Genomic DNA, 15,000 nt, shown 5'->3' on the forward strand with positions numbered 1-15,000 from the left:
CAAACATGACAAATTGCAGCCCTCTGGCCTCAGTAGCTTTTATTTTATTTAAGGTTAAAGTTAACCATAATCATGCCTCTGGCAACGATATAGAATAGGCCACCACCAGACCGTGGTTAATGTTCATGGGCCGCTGCTCATACAGCATTATACCGAGACCACCGAAGATAAATCTGTTTTCCGTAGCCTTGATTATGCGCTGTTGCGGCTGTACAGAAAACTCGATTGCTCCGAAGAAACTTCGGCGCATCTTTTACTTGTTTTCTTTTGAGAGCGAATAAGAGAATCTCTTTCTGGCAGACGTTTTTCAGGTCTCAACTCTTTTTTTAAGATTTCCCCGAAATCCTGATCTTCTAAAACGAGGTTGATGAGTCTTATGTAAGATGTCTTACTTAGCCTTGTATCCGCGATACACGGGTCTTCTCCGAATTGAAATTACCTTCTTAATTAACCTTTGCTTTGATCAGTAGATTTCGAAGGGAAAAGTTAATCTCTGCTAGAAAAGAGGAGGAAGGAGCAATTAAATGTCCTGAAATTGTACCTGGCCGTTCTGTTTGGTTCTTCACGTAACGTCGACTCTCTCTCTCTCTCTCTCTCTCTCTCTCTCTCTCTCTCTCTCTCTCTCTCTCTCTCAAAGCTATTGTCAGATTACAAAACATGCTTTTGCGTTTTGTAATTTTTATGTGTGAAAATTATTGTAAAATGGAAGTAAAGGTTTTTGGTTTGATTTTGATTTGACCCTGTCTCTCTCTCTCTCTCTCTCTCTCTCTCTCTCTCTCTCTCTCTCTCTCTCTCTCTCTCTCTCTCTCTCTCTCTCTCTCAGATATAGTCAGATTACAAAACATGCTTTTGTATTTTTTTAATAGCTATTGTAAAATGGGAAATAAAGGTTACTGGTTTGATTTTGTTCTGACTCTCTCTCTCTCTCTCTCTCTCTCTCTCTCTCTCTCTCTCTCTCTCTCTCTCTCTCTCTCTCAGCTGTTGTCAGAGTACAAAATATGCTTTTGTATTTTGTATTTTTTGTGTCAAAACTACTGTAAAGTGGAAGTAAAGGTTTTTGGTTTGATTTTGATTTGACTCTCTCTCTCTCTCTCTCTCTCTCTCTCTCTCTCTCTCTCTCTCTCTCTCTCTCTCTGATTACAAAACATGCTTTTGTGTTTTGTATTTTCTGTGTGAAAACTATTGTAAAGTGGAAGTAACTATTATTGGTTTGATTTTGATTTGACCCTCTCTCTCTCTCTCTCTCTCTCTCTCTCTCTCTCTCTCTCTCTCTCTCTCTCTCTCTCTCTCTCTCTCTCTCTGAGCGACAACGTCTGCTGTTTTTTTTACAGCGCATCAAGTCGTTTATCTAAACAGTCGTCTTGGGTTCTTTTTTATAGTGTTTTAAATCACGTATATGGAATACCATCTCTTCCCCATTCGTATTTTATATCTCCCCTTTTTTTTTGTAGCCTCTTTATATCCTCATATTTTACTGTAGTTTGCAAACTTTCGCTTCTCTCTCACTGTATTTTGTATCTTTCATGTTTGAAGTTGTCGTTCGCCTGGTTTTGTATCTTTTTAACGGTTGTATTTGGAATATCGTCTTTTTATGTTTTCTAGAATATTTTATCTCTTTATGTTTTTTCCTAGAATATTTTATCTTTTACACTAGTTTTTCAAGAATATTTCATCTTACTAGTTTATTTTTATCTTTTATGTGTTATATTTTCTAGAATGCTTTATCTTTACATGTATTTTTAAAAAATATTTTATATTTTTCATCTATTTTTTCCTAGAATATTTGATCTTTTACGAGTATTTTTTTTAGAATAGTTTATCTTTTGTGTATTTTTTCTAGAATATTTTATCTTTTACATGTATTTTTTTCTAGAATGTTTTTCTCTTTACATGAATTTTTTATAGAATATTTTATCTTTTACGTGTATTATTTTAGAATATTTTATAATTTACATGCGAGGCAATGCATATTTTTATAGCTTTGCCAAACATATTTTTGGAGACGCCGTTTTTAGCCGATCGTTTCGGTAAATTGAGATCTTGTATTTTTCTTGTTATTCTGTTATATTGTTTATTCATGTTATATATTTTTTAATTCATTATTTACTTATTTATTTATTTATTTATGTACATTTGTCATTTTCGCAGTCTAATGGGTATGAAATGCTCATAAAGTTTGTAGATCTTCACAAGCATTGCACTTGAAGTATTATTTCGCTAACAATCATGACTGTATATTTGTATATTTATCAGTGCTTTCTGGTGACGTATTTTTGTACATATGTTCCCACGTTCACTCACTTGAATGAATGATTGAATAAACAAGCTGAAACAACCCTTCAGTTATTTCCAGTTTTCATCTCTTGTACCTACACTTACTTCTTGTGCCTTTTCTTCTTCTTTCATTTAGCCTCCTTTCTTCATCCACTCGTTTATAATTGTGTCCATTAATTTTTCCAATAAGTCCATTAATATTCCATTTTTTCATTATTTTTTTATATTTTTTCAGTGGACTAGCGTATCATTTTATCCTGCCCTCATATTATTATTATTATATTATTATTATTATTATTATTATTATTATTATTATTATTATTATTATTATTATTATTATTATTATTATTATTATTCCCTTATCTCTTCCTCCATTTAGCCGCTCGTTCTTCATTATCACGAAATCTCTCTTAACGTCCATTATCCTATGATTTATTTTGACTCACTTATCCCTTTATTTTCAAATCTCTTGAAGAGAGTTTTCCTTTTGTTATTAAATGTCTTCCAGTTTCTTTTATATCTTTTTGTTTATTTTCCAATTTCTTTCATTTTTTTTTTCTTATTTTCCAATTTCTTTCATCCCTTGTTTTCAGTTTCTTTTACATCTTCGTTTATTCCATTTCTCGTTATCCCTTCATCATCAAATACCCATAGCTGCAACCCCTTTCATTCCTTTTACTGTACCTCCGTTCATATTATCTTTCTTCCAACTTGCTATCCACCTTCTCCTAACAGTTATTTCATAGTGCAACTGCTATGAGGTTTTCCTCTTGTTACACCTTTCAGACCTTCTTACTTTCAATTTCCGTTTCAGCGCTGAATGACCTCATAGGTCCCAGTGCTTGGCCTTTCGCCTAAACTCTACATTCCATTCCTTTAATACCAGTAATTGACCGATTCCTATTAACTGTCCTTTTTTCTCCTTTCCGTCCGCAGACGGGATTCCTCCTCACGGACGACGACGAGTACCTGATCGAACCCGTCCACGGACACGTCCGCACGTCGACGGACCGTCCGCATCCTCACCTGGTCTACAAGCGGTCGGCGCTGCCTTCGGAGGGGGACCGACAAGAGGACACCTGCTCCTCCTCAGGTGAGTTACCTGGAGGTTATTATTATTATTATTATTATTATTATTATTATTATTATTATTATTATTGTTGTTGTTGTTGTTGTTGTTGTTGTTGGTATTATTATTATTATTATTCTTATTTATTTTTGTTATTATTATTATTATTTTTATTATTATTATTCTTTGTCGTGTATTTGTGATTGTTATGGTTGTAATTATAACTTTTGTTGTTGATTTTGTTCTTACGCTGCCGGTTGTTCCTTCTGCGATGTTCCGTCATCATCGTCACCTGTTATTTATATCACCATTTTCTTTCTTTTCTTTTTCCTATTATTATTATTATTATTATTATTATTATTATTATTATTATTATTATTATTGTTATTATTATTATTATTATTATTATTATTATTATTATTATTATTATTATTATTATTATTATTACCGGAATAAATAATCCATCTGATATTTTCTCTCTCTCTCTCTCTCTCTCTCTCTCTCTCTCTCTCTCTCTCTCTCTCTCTCTCTCTCTCATCCTTGATCTAAATAAAAATTATTAAAAAAAAAACATTAAAACGTAAGTGATGAAAAGGAAAATATGATCGTCTGTTTCCTAACACGACTTTTCTTCAAAAAAAAAAAACTATTTCAAAGACGTTAATTATCGTCAACCCATAATGTTAAGTAAAAGTGTGTTTTTTTTTTTTTTGGCCATCCGTCTTCGTGGCTTCAACGAGGGCATTAGTTTTTCTCTTGATTTCGCTTAAGCTTCTGTTAATTCTACGGACTTTTTTTTTTTTATTCCGACCCAAAAACTAAGGACTTTTTCGTTAAATGGCTCTCAGTGAAGAATTTGTATTTCGGTGAAATTTTATTAAATTTATATTTTTTTTCTTTGGTATTTTTCTTAGTTTTCTCTCTCTCTCTTCAAAAAGGAAAATTGCTTTTTTTTATTCAAAAGCCTTTTTTTTTTTCATTTCGAACCAAAAATTTAGGATTTTTTCGTTTAATGGCTTTCATTGGAGAATTTTTATTTCGGTGAAATTTTATTAAATTTTTCTTTTTGTTTTCCTGAGTACTTTTCTTAGTTTTTTAAGATAAAAAACTATAAAAAATTACTCAGGAGAACAAAACGAAAAGAACAGTAATAAAATTTCACCGAAATACAAATTCTCCAATGAAAGCGATTTGACGAAAAAGTCCTGTTTTTGCGTCGGAATAAAAAAAAGTCTTTAGAATCAACAGAAGCTTAAGCGAAATCAAGAGAAAAACTAATGCCCTCGTTGAAGCCACGAAGACGGATGGCCAGAAAAAAAATAAAACACTTTTCCTTAACATTACGGGCTGAAGATCATTAACGTCTTGGAAATAGTTTTTTTTTTTCGAAGAAGAAGAAGAGTCGTGTTAGGAAACAGATGATCACATTTTACTTTTAATCACTTACGTTTTAATGTTTTTTTTATAATTTTTTTTACATAGATCAAGGATGTACTATCTTTGATATTTACTCGTGATAGCTCTTAAAATAGTCGGGGAAAATACCACACTGTTTATAAGAAGATAAATGACGCTGAACCTTAAAAACTAATTTTTATACAGTTGAAGCAATACTTTACGCTGCACTGGAGATGATTATGAGGTGTGAAAATAAATTTTGTCAAAATTTTTCCCCAAGTCCAAATTTCGACGCCATGTTACAAAACATCAATCAATCAATCAAGATACGGTCGTTTTAAATATGATTAATGTACATTTCGAATCTAACCGACGAAGATTGTCCTAACATTGAAATCCTGGTAAAAAAATTATATATATATATATATATATATATATATATATATATATATATATATATATATATATATATATATATATGGCTACACACACATAATATTATATATATGTATATATATATAATATTATAAGAGATTTTTAACATAAAAATAAACAGGATTCCACACAATAAGACCACCTTTAGTCACGGTCATTGTTTGATGTATAATGTAGATTCTCATTAAGTGAACTTTTTATGACAAACACCATAATAATTCGAGGAACAAGCTACCTTCGTAGTTGACGGCACGTATGCCAACAGTACAGGAAACTGACAGGTGAAATATGCTCTCTCTCTCTCTCTCTCTCTCTCTCTCTCTCTCTCTCTCTCTCTCTCTCTCTCTCTCTCTCTCTCCGCAGGGGGGTTGAAAGGACCACCAGAGAAGATGTGTAGGAATTACACTGATCCCTGTCACCTGTCTACCCTGTACTTTAACCTGTCATTAAATGGCTGTACCTGTCTCGGCCTAAGCCTTAAAGAGGCTTATTTTTAAGCCGTATTTTTTTTTACAAGACGTAGTTTTTTTTTATAGCAAGGCTTAGCATAAAAAAAAAGTACTGAATGGTCTCCATTGACTTCGCGTTGGTCTCTCTAAAGTCAATTCTTCATGGTTTGTCCAGTGTTACAAAAGAGGTTCGTCTCGTTTGTGGTTTGCGATCCTGGTTTTGCTGTTTTTTTATTTTTTTCTTTTACTTGTGTTTGTGGTGTAGTTTTTTATATTTGTCAGTTTTTTCTGTATGTTTTTTATTCCATGTTGTTTCGTGATGCAGATTTTGCCGTTTCTTTTTATTGTGTTTTTAATTCTTTATTTTTACTTTTACTTACGCTAGGTGGTTTTTTTTATTTCTTATTTACAAAAGTATAGGTTTTTTCTGTGGATTATTTTGTGATTTTTACTTCTATAAATTTTACTTTTACTTCTGTATATTTACTTTTGCTTTCACTATGCTTTTTTTCATATTTTTTTTATTTACAAAACTGTAGTTTTTTATGTAGATTATATGTGAATTACGTTTACGTTTGGTTAGATTTTATAGATTATTATGCTTTTAGGGCTTAGGGTATCAGCTTGTGATTGATACATATTTTTCATTTCCTTCAGTTTTTTATTTTTCTCATTTTTTAAAAGCTATTGATACTCTTTTATAAACATCGTATTTGTGTGAACTTCGTAAAACTGGTCGTTTTTCTGCAATTACGTACGAGTGAATTAATGTATCATCTTAGGGGAAAAATCTCTTGGTCATTAAAAAAAAAAATAATAAGAACAATATGGGCCGTTCAGTATTAGAAGGGCCTCTCGCCACAAAAAAAAATTTAGTTATTAGCCATCAAAGTTTTGGAAATTCAACCTGCTCTAATTTCTTTATTTTTTCAAGACACAAAATTGAATTTTGTATGAGATGAAGTATTTGCGATCAGGAAGAGAATAGTATGCATAAAAAAATTATAGTTAAAACCCACTCCCTTTTTTGGGGGAAAAAGGGGGATTATTTTAAAGCTGATCAGACGAAACATGCCATTTTCCAAAGTTGAGGGGAAAGGCCCTACTAATGCTGCGTGTATCAACTCTCTGACGATTTTGAGAGGTCCCTAGAAAGTATCGTAAATGTACTGAGCGTAATCATTGATAATTACCGTTCGATTTCAAATTAGGGACTGAGAGGATTTTGCGTCGTAACCGTTTTATTTTCATTAACATGAAAATCATCAGCTTGCAGATTTTCTTCCCTGTTTATCTCCCTCTGAACGTGGATATGTTTTCTTCTATATTTTATGTTTCTTGTCCATTCAGTCATTATTCAATCCGCTCCTTGTAAGTAATGTTATTCAGTTTCGTCTTTTATATCTCCCATTTTATTATCCTGATTTTCTCATTATTCCTTCACCCCGCATTTGAACTTTTCCCTTCCCTTTTTCCATCTCTTAAATTTCCCTTCCTCCTCATTCCTTCCCTTGATTTCCTCTCCTCTTCCACCTCCCTTCCTCTTCTGAACCCCTCCCCCCCCACCTTCCACTTCAATCACCCTTCTTCCATCCTGAGCCCTCTACATCACTTTCCCTTTCCCTTCCGCCACTTCCTCCTTTCTGAATTATTCCGTACATCATTTGGCACTCCCTTCAGATGATTTGGCTCCAACTTCCTTCGGGAGCTTTTACATCATTTGGCTCCAACTTCCACATTTCACTCTTCTTCGAAAGTGTTCGATCTCCCACCCTCTCCTTGGGACCTCTTCTCCTCCTCTTTTTCTTTCTCTTCTTCCTCCTCCTCCTCCTCCTCCTCCTCCTCCGCCTCGTCCTCCTCCTATTCTTCCTCCTCCTCCATTTCCTCGTCCTCTTCCTCTTCCTCCTCATCTTCTTCTTCCTCCTCCTCCTCTTCTTCTTACTCCTCCTCCATTTCCTCTTCCTCCACTTACTCCTCCTCCTCCTCCTCTTCTTCTTCTTCTTCTTCCTCTTTCTCCGTTTCCTCGTCCTCTTCCTCCTCTTACTCCTCCTCCTCTTCTTCTTCCATTTCCTCATCTTCCTCCTCCTCCTCCTCCTCCTCATCTTCCACTTCTTCTTTTTCTTCTTCCTCTCCTCTTCTTGTTGTTCCTCCCCCTCCTATTCCCACACCTCCTCCTCCTCCTCCTCCTCCTCCTTTCTACTCTGACGATCCCCTTCCCCTCCCCTCCAATCTCCCTTGACTTTGATCTCTCAATAAACGAGGCCCTTCTGCGGCCCGGCCCTATTCGGTTACAACTCTGTTTACGTCGAGGCTCTTCCCAAAAGGTGAGGAGGGCCAACAGCAACTCCTCCTCCATCCATCCATCACCTGTAATTGACCACCATTACCTTACCTGTGTTTCCTCCACGAGTTATCCAGTGGAGAGCACCAGCTTTCCGAAGACCGTTCTTCACTTCCATTCATTCATTCATTCATTCAGCCAAGGTAGTGGTAGGGTATGGAAGTCTGAAGACCGTTCTTCACTTCCATTCATTCATTCACTCATTCAGCCAGGGTAGTAATAGGCAAGGTCCAAAGAAAAGGGAGATAAATTGCGGGTGATCATTTGTGACGTCACGGCTGACCGTTGGTTCAGTGGGGTAGTTCCTGAGACGCAAACTGTTTTATGTTTTTCAGACCAAAGTGCAAACGCAATTATTATTATTATTATTATTATTATTATTATTATTATTATTATTATTATTATTATTATTATTATTCAGAAGACGAAGAACCCTATTCATATGGAACAAACCCACCACAGGGCCCATTGACGTGAAATTCAAACTTCCAAAAAGTATGGTGCTCATTAGGAAGTAAGAGAAGGTAGAGGGGAATACAGAAAGAAGAGATCTCACTTATAGAAAAGAAAAAATAAATTAATAAATAGATAATAATATATTAAAATGCAAGGAGAACAGCATTAGGGTAGCAATGCACTGCACCTTCGCTTGAACTTCTGAAGCTCCCATTGCACGACATCCTCAGTAGGGAGGCTGTTCCACAGTCCAGTAGTGTGAGTAAGGACCTCTGGAACTGACCTGAGGAGGTACTGTATATACATAAGTGGACCTTGGTGGTAGGTAGGGCCGCCTCACTCATCGTTTATCAGGTATCTTGTGTTATATTTGTTAAGTATGGTTTGTCCAGAATGTGTGTGCCCAAGATAGTATTTAATTTCCATTTCATAAAAGCAATCAAGTTGAGTGATTTTTTTACGGTTATTGTCACAGTATTTTATTTACTCTTGTTTAGAATGTGCCCGCATAAATATGGAACTTACAAAGATACTGCCATTACTGGGATTAAGAGGAAGGAGTAAAGAAGTCAGTTCAAGTATGTGATTGAATCTCAAGCGTAAAGAAGTCAATTCAAGCTTGTGAGTGAATCTTAAGAGTAAAGAGTAAAGAAGTCAATTCACGTTTGTGATTGAATCTTAAGAGTAAAGAGTAAAGAAGCCAATTCAAGTTTGTGAGTGAATCTTAAGAGCAAAGAGTCAAGAAGTCAATTCAAGTTTGTGAGTGAATCTTACGAGTAAAGAGCTAAGAAGTCAATTCAAGTTTGTGAGTGAATCTTAAGAGTAAAGAGTAAAGAAGCCAATTCAAGTTTGTGAGTGAATCTTAAGAGTAAAGAGCCAAGAAGTCAATTCAAGTTTGTGATTGAATCTTAAGAGTAAAGAGTAAAGAAGTCAATTCAAGTTTGTGATTGAATCTTAAGAGTAAAGAGTAAAAAGCCAATTCAAGTTTGTGAGTGAATCTTAAGAGTAAAAGTAAAGCCAATTCAAGTTTGTGATTGAATCTTAGGTAAAAGTAAAGAAGTCAATTCAAATTTGTGATTGAATCTTAAGAGTAAAGAGTAAAGAAGTCAATTCAAGTTTGTGATTGAATCTTAAGAGTAAAGAGTAAAGAAGCCAATTCAAGTTTGTGAGTGAATCTTAAGAGTAAAGAGTAAAGAAGTCAATTCAAGTTTGTGATTGAATCTTAAGAGTAAAGAGTAAAGAAGCCAGTTCAAGTTTGTGAGTGAATCTTAAGAGTAAAGAGTCAAGAAGTCAATTCAAGTTTGTGAGTGAATCTTACAAGTAAAGAGTAAAGAAGTCAATCCAAGTTTGTGAGTGAATCTTACGAGTAAAGAGTAAAGAAGAAAACTCAGGTTCTTGATTGAATCTCAAAGGAATGCTACACACAATTTGTAAGTGATTGGTTGATTGGAGTATCTCTACCGCCGCCGTTAATGTTATCAGGTCAGGCCTAAACTCTCCCCCCCTTGTTAGATCCTTTTGAAGTCTTACTTTAGGCCTACGAGGATGAGACGTGACGTCATCCCAGAACGGCAGAAGATTTATCAGCTGATGTTTTCAACTAAAACCGGTTTAACTTATTGTTACAGAGATTGGTTTTTCCAGTTTTTTTTTTTTGGGGGGGGGGTGTTGTCAGGAATATGGTTTTACTAAAGAGAGTTCTTCTTCATCTAACTCTTCCCCAGTTATTAATTAGGATTAATACATTGACATAAAAAATATGAAAAGAATTTACTTAAATATGAAAGGGATAAAAGCCATATTGAATATAAATATATATATATATATATATATATATATATATATATATATATATATATATTTATATATAAATATATCTATATGTATAATATATATGTTTTATATATAGTGTATATATATATATTATATATGTATATATATACATAAGTATATTTATATATATATGTAAAAAATATATATATTATATATGTATAGCCTATATAATTCTGTCTACAGCGTACCACTCGACGCAAGCTGTAAACTTCACTTCTCCGTGGGGACATTTTACCGATTACCCTTGGCCAGCCAACCATTCTGGTGGCTTTGCTAAGATAAGATTGGGATTCCACGTCACAGAGCAAGCGTCTTTTTTTCAAGTAATGATCACTAATAATTGAGAATCGACGGTTTTCAGCAGTCAGTGAAAGAGACAGTTTCAGAAGGACATGTGGTTTGGTAACTGACTTTTAGTTTTCTGTAAAAAAGAAAACGATTGAGATGGCTATATGTCTGTCCATCCGCACTTCTGTCCGCCCTCAGATCTTAAAAACTACAGAGGCTAGAGGGCTGCAAATTGGTATGTTGGTCATCCACCCTCCAGTCATCAAACATACCAAATTGCAGCCCTCTAGCCTCAGAAGTTTTTATTTTATTTAAGGTTAAAGTTAGCCATGATCGTTTGTCTGGCACCGCTGCAGATGCCAGCAACACTTACCACCTCCGGGCCGTGGCTGAAAGTTTCATGGGCCCTGGCTGAGAGTTTCATACAGTTTTATGGGAAGCGGCTGAGAGTTTTATGCAGCATTATATGTTGTACAGAAAACTCGATTGCGCCGAAGAACCTTCGGCGCATTTTTACTTGTTACGTCATCGGTATGAATTGTCAGCTGAATAACGCTTCTTGAGGGTCAGATAGCGTCAAATTCAGGTGTCATCTGAGAGGCAAACTGTAAGCGGGAATTAACGAATTATTCAGCAGTTCGCGGGAGAGGCTTTCATCTGAGAGGTGGATTATATGAAGCTCAAATGTCCCGTAGGAGATACTGCCGCCGGTGCACCTCACGCAGTGCACTGTAGGCATTACTTAAGGTTCTTTGCAACGTCCCTTCCAACCGTAGCTGCAGCCCCTTTCATTCCTTTTACTGTACCTCTCTTCATATTCTCTTTCTTCCTTGTTGCTATCCACCCTGTCATAACAATTGATTCATAGTGCAACTGAGAGGTTTTCCTACTTTTACACCTTTCAAACCTTTCTACTCTCAATTTCCCTTTCAGCGCTGAATGACCTCATAGGTCCCAGAGCTTGGCCTTTGACCTAAATTCTACGTTCAATTCCAATCAGTCCAAAGGCTTATTTTCTTAGTAATTGACAGGAATGGTGAATTTTTTCTTTTAGGTAGCTAACGGGAATATGGCGTTATCGTCTTGAGCCTTTATAATTCAGATAACTAGGTCAGCACCAAAGAGGTTAAAATTTATATGCTGTGTAAAGTTTAGTTATTCATTAGCTTCGTTGTTACCGCTTATGGTTAAATGTTTAATATAAAAGGGTAACGTTGCAGAAGAAGAAGAAGAAGGGATTAAAGTATAAAAATAGGAAATGCCTTATTCTCCTTCAGTCTTGGTCACCTGCCAATTCTCTTTCCACTTTCGCGAACTGGAGGGACACGGGGAGTAGTAGAGCCTCTTCGAGGTCTTTCTTCCTTCCTTCCTTCCTTCTTTCCTTCCTTCCTTCGTTCCTTTTATTTTATTCTCTCGAGGGCCACCCACGCCCAACGGAAACATAAGACCTCTCTACGGAAATGATAAAAGCTTTTATCTTCACCTGTATCTGCCGCAGCTGAAAGGTGAGTGAGCGGTTCCTTTGATGTATGTAGCCTTGTTTTTCCGGCCTTGTTAAGAAGCCTCAGATCGCCATTTCCCTCGTTTATGAAGTCTAGTGAGAAATGAGGCCAAATGGGTGGGAGCCGAGAGACTACAGGAAGGTTTCTCGGGTTGGCGATATGACTTGATTGCTTTTCTGAGGTAATGGCGTGAGGGATATATATATATATATATATATATATATATATATATATATATATATATATATATATATATATAAAATAAATTTAAAACCAGTCGTGTCTTTTAAAGTAAACATCAAGACGAGAGAAACACGCCGGTGGTAAGAAGGAACGTGACATCATGATTTCAGAATTTGAAAAATCCCTTAAGCAGACGTGTAGTGACAGGTATGCTTCTGGTCTCTCTCTCTCTCTCTCTCTCTCTCTCTCTCTCTCTCTCCTCACCGCCTTCCCTCGCGCTAGACATCTCAGGCATGGCGATTCTGCCCTTAATGATATTCTCTGGCTAAATTACCGGGCTTTGAAGACGACGAAACACCCGAAGAGGACCGTCAGGCAGACGTTAGGTAATGGTTCTCAGTTGACGTTAGGTAATGGTTCTCAGTTGTTCGTTGGTGGCCGTCGAGGGCAGGGGTAGGGCAGGAACAGTCCTCTAACCATCTGGGTTGGTCTTTTGGCTACCTTGAAGGAGGAGTGCAGCCCATTCGCAATAAACTCAGTTGCTTATTTTTTCGACGGAGAAACGCGGATGAGGTGCATGACGTCATCGTGCGCGCGCATGTGCAGCGGGCGATTACTTTACCAAAGCAAACATCATCAATCATATTTGCTAAACTCGGCTCGGCTGTTCTCATGTTGCGCGTTGCTATAATGCTTTTCTCTCTCTCTCTCTCTCTCTCTCTCTCTCTCTCTCTCGTCAAATGAACGAATGGCAGTTTCTTCTTCATCACTTTTATTTATTCCTTCATCTTGCAATGTACTGTAGATGATTTTTGCTCTCTCTCTCTCTCTCTCTCTCTCTCTCTCTCTCTCTCTCTCTCTCTCTCCTAATCTATCTAAGTATTATGGAAAACAGCCTTGGAAGGGAAAGGCATTTTGTGTACTCTTCGCCAAAATTCTTTTCCGATAAAGTGATCAGAGCCTAAAGAGAGAAAGAGAGAGAGAGAGAGAGAGAGAGAGAGAGAGAGAGAGAGAGAGAGAGAGAGAGAGAGAGAATCCCCCTCCAAGGCTAATGATTCCCTCAAGTGTTCGAACTGTATTTGAACATAAAGCGACGATAATATATATATATATATATATATATATATATATATATATATATGACTATTTATCACATCACCGTGATTCATATACAATCAGAAAGCTACAAACGTCCTTTAATATCCAATTCACTCTACCTCGAAATAATATATTTTCATATATGTTACCGAAGGGGAATTTTTAGTTGATAATAAGTCCGTCGTCCCGTGGATATTAAAGGACGTTTGTAGCTTTCTGATTATATATATATATATATATATATATATATATATATATATATATATATATATATATATAAATTTACTATGAGAAAAATATAACAGACAGACATTTTTCAATTTGTCTTATATAAAAGAGAACTTAATCCGTCTATGCATTCGCTTATAATAAATAAAATATCTTTAGCCAGCAACAAAAAATAATCGTGAATTCCCGACTACAACGAAGTGATTTGAAGTTAAAGAATTTTTTGCAAAGTGCAAAAACACATTGTTAAAAAAGCAGGCTAAGAGAGAGAGAGAGAGAGAGAGAGATTCAAGTTTCCTGAGATAGGACATAGACTGGTGAGCAAAAAGCCTTAATGACCAACGTCTGGGAAGACATCAGACAAGGTCTCTCTCTCTCTCTCTCTCTCTCTCTCTCTCCGCCTTCGTTGCATCCTCGGTAAATGACAGGCCGATGCAGTACTGATCACTTGAAGGGAATCATTAGTCTCTCTCTCTCTCTCTCTCTCTCTCTCTCTCTCTCTCTCTCTCTCTCTCTCTCTCTCTCTCTCTCTTTAGGCTCTGATCACATTATCGGAAAAGAATTTTGGCGAAGAGTACACAAAATGCCTTTCTCTTCCTAGGCTGTTTTCCATAATACTTCGATAGGTTAAGAGAGAGAGAGAGAGAGAGAGAGAGAGAGAGAGAGAGAGAGAGAGAGAGAGACTCCTTCGCTTGTCAAGAGTTTTGGTGGCAGATGACATCTAAAAGGTTGTTTTCTTATGTATGCGTGTCAGTTGTAAAAGAAATGAAAAAAAAAAACCCTACTCCAAGTAGTATAGGAAAAAACGAGGCATCGCTAAGTGCCACATATTACTATAAAATGAAAAGTAAAGTATTGTACCTGTGTAACACCCATCTCATCCTGTCAGAAGCTTAGCAAGAGAGAGAGAGAGAGAGAGAGAGAAAGAGAGAGAGAGAGAGAGAGAGAGAGAGAGAGAGAGAGAGAGAGAGAGTCAAAGTCAAGTCAAAATTCTTTATTCCATTAATAATGGTTATTACATTTGAGTGTTACATATATACGCAATTGCTCTGAGAGAGAGAGAGAGAGAGAGAGAGAGAGAGAGAGAGAGAGAGAGAGAGAGATGGAGTAGTGTTTCAACTCTAAGAAAATATTCGGGCGTGGCTTTTTTTATCGAGTTTTTGAGGGTAGAGAATTGCATAGAAAGTATAGTTTAATGATAAAAAAAATATGTAAATATTTTTTCAATTTTATTTCCTTGACAAAAATTTTTTTTTTTTTTTTTGTTACAACTCTGTTGCCCTTTGAACCTTTCCAAGAAAAGAAGTAAATCCACAATATCCTCATCGTTCATGGATGAAAGGATAATGATGGGGAATCACACCGTGAAATAATTTCAGGAGGCGCAAAGTAAATGACCATGATGGTTGTGACGCCTGTTTCTTCTTGGACCGAATCAGTTAGTCA

At 36.0% G+C, this 15,000-nt stretch overlaps 1 protein-coding gene across 8 annotated transcripts in view; it reads left to right on the forward strand.

Moving 5' to 3' along the window:
- The window catches only part of LOC136825789 (A disintegrin and metalloproteinase with thrombospondin motifs 6-like), a 332,879-nt gene that overhangs the window by 242,616 nt on the left and 75,263 nt on the right, over positions 1-15,000 (forward strand). For all 8 annotated transcript variants that reach the window (XM_067082692.1, XM_067082690.1, XM_067082687.1 and 5 more), the window contains exon 5: positions 3,211-3,367. In XM_067082692.1, the coding sequence (XP_066938793.1) occupies positions 3,211-3,367 (157 nt within the window). The remainder of the gene's footprint in view (positions 1-3,210; positions 3,368-15,000) is intronic.

Source organism: Macrobrachium rosenbergii, chromosome 39 (genome assembly GCF_040412425.1).
Source record: "Macrobrachium rosenbergii isolate ZJJX-2024 chromosome 39, ASM4041242v1, whole genome shotgun sequence".
Taxonomy (NCBI): Eukaryota; Metazoa; Arthropoda; class Malacostraca; order Decapoda; family Palaemonidae; genus Macrobrachium; species Macrobrachium rosenbergii.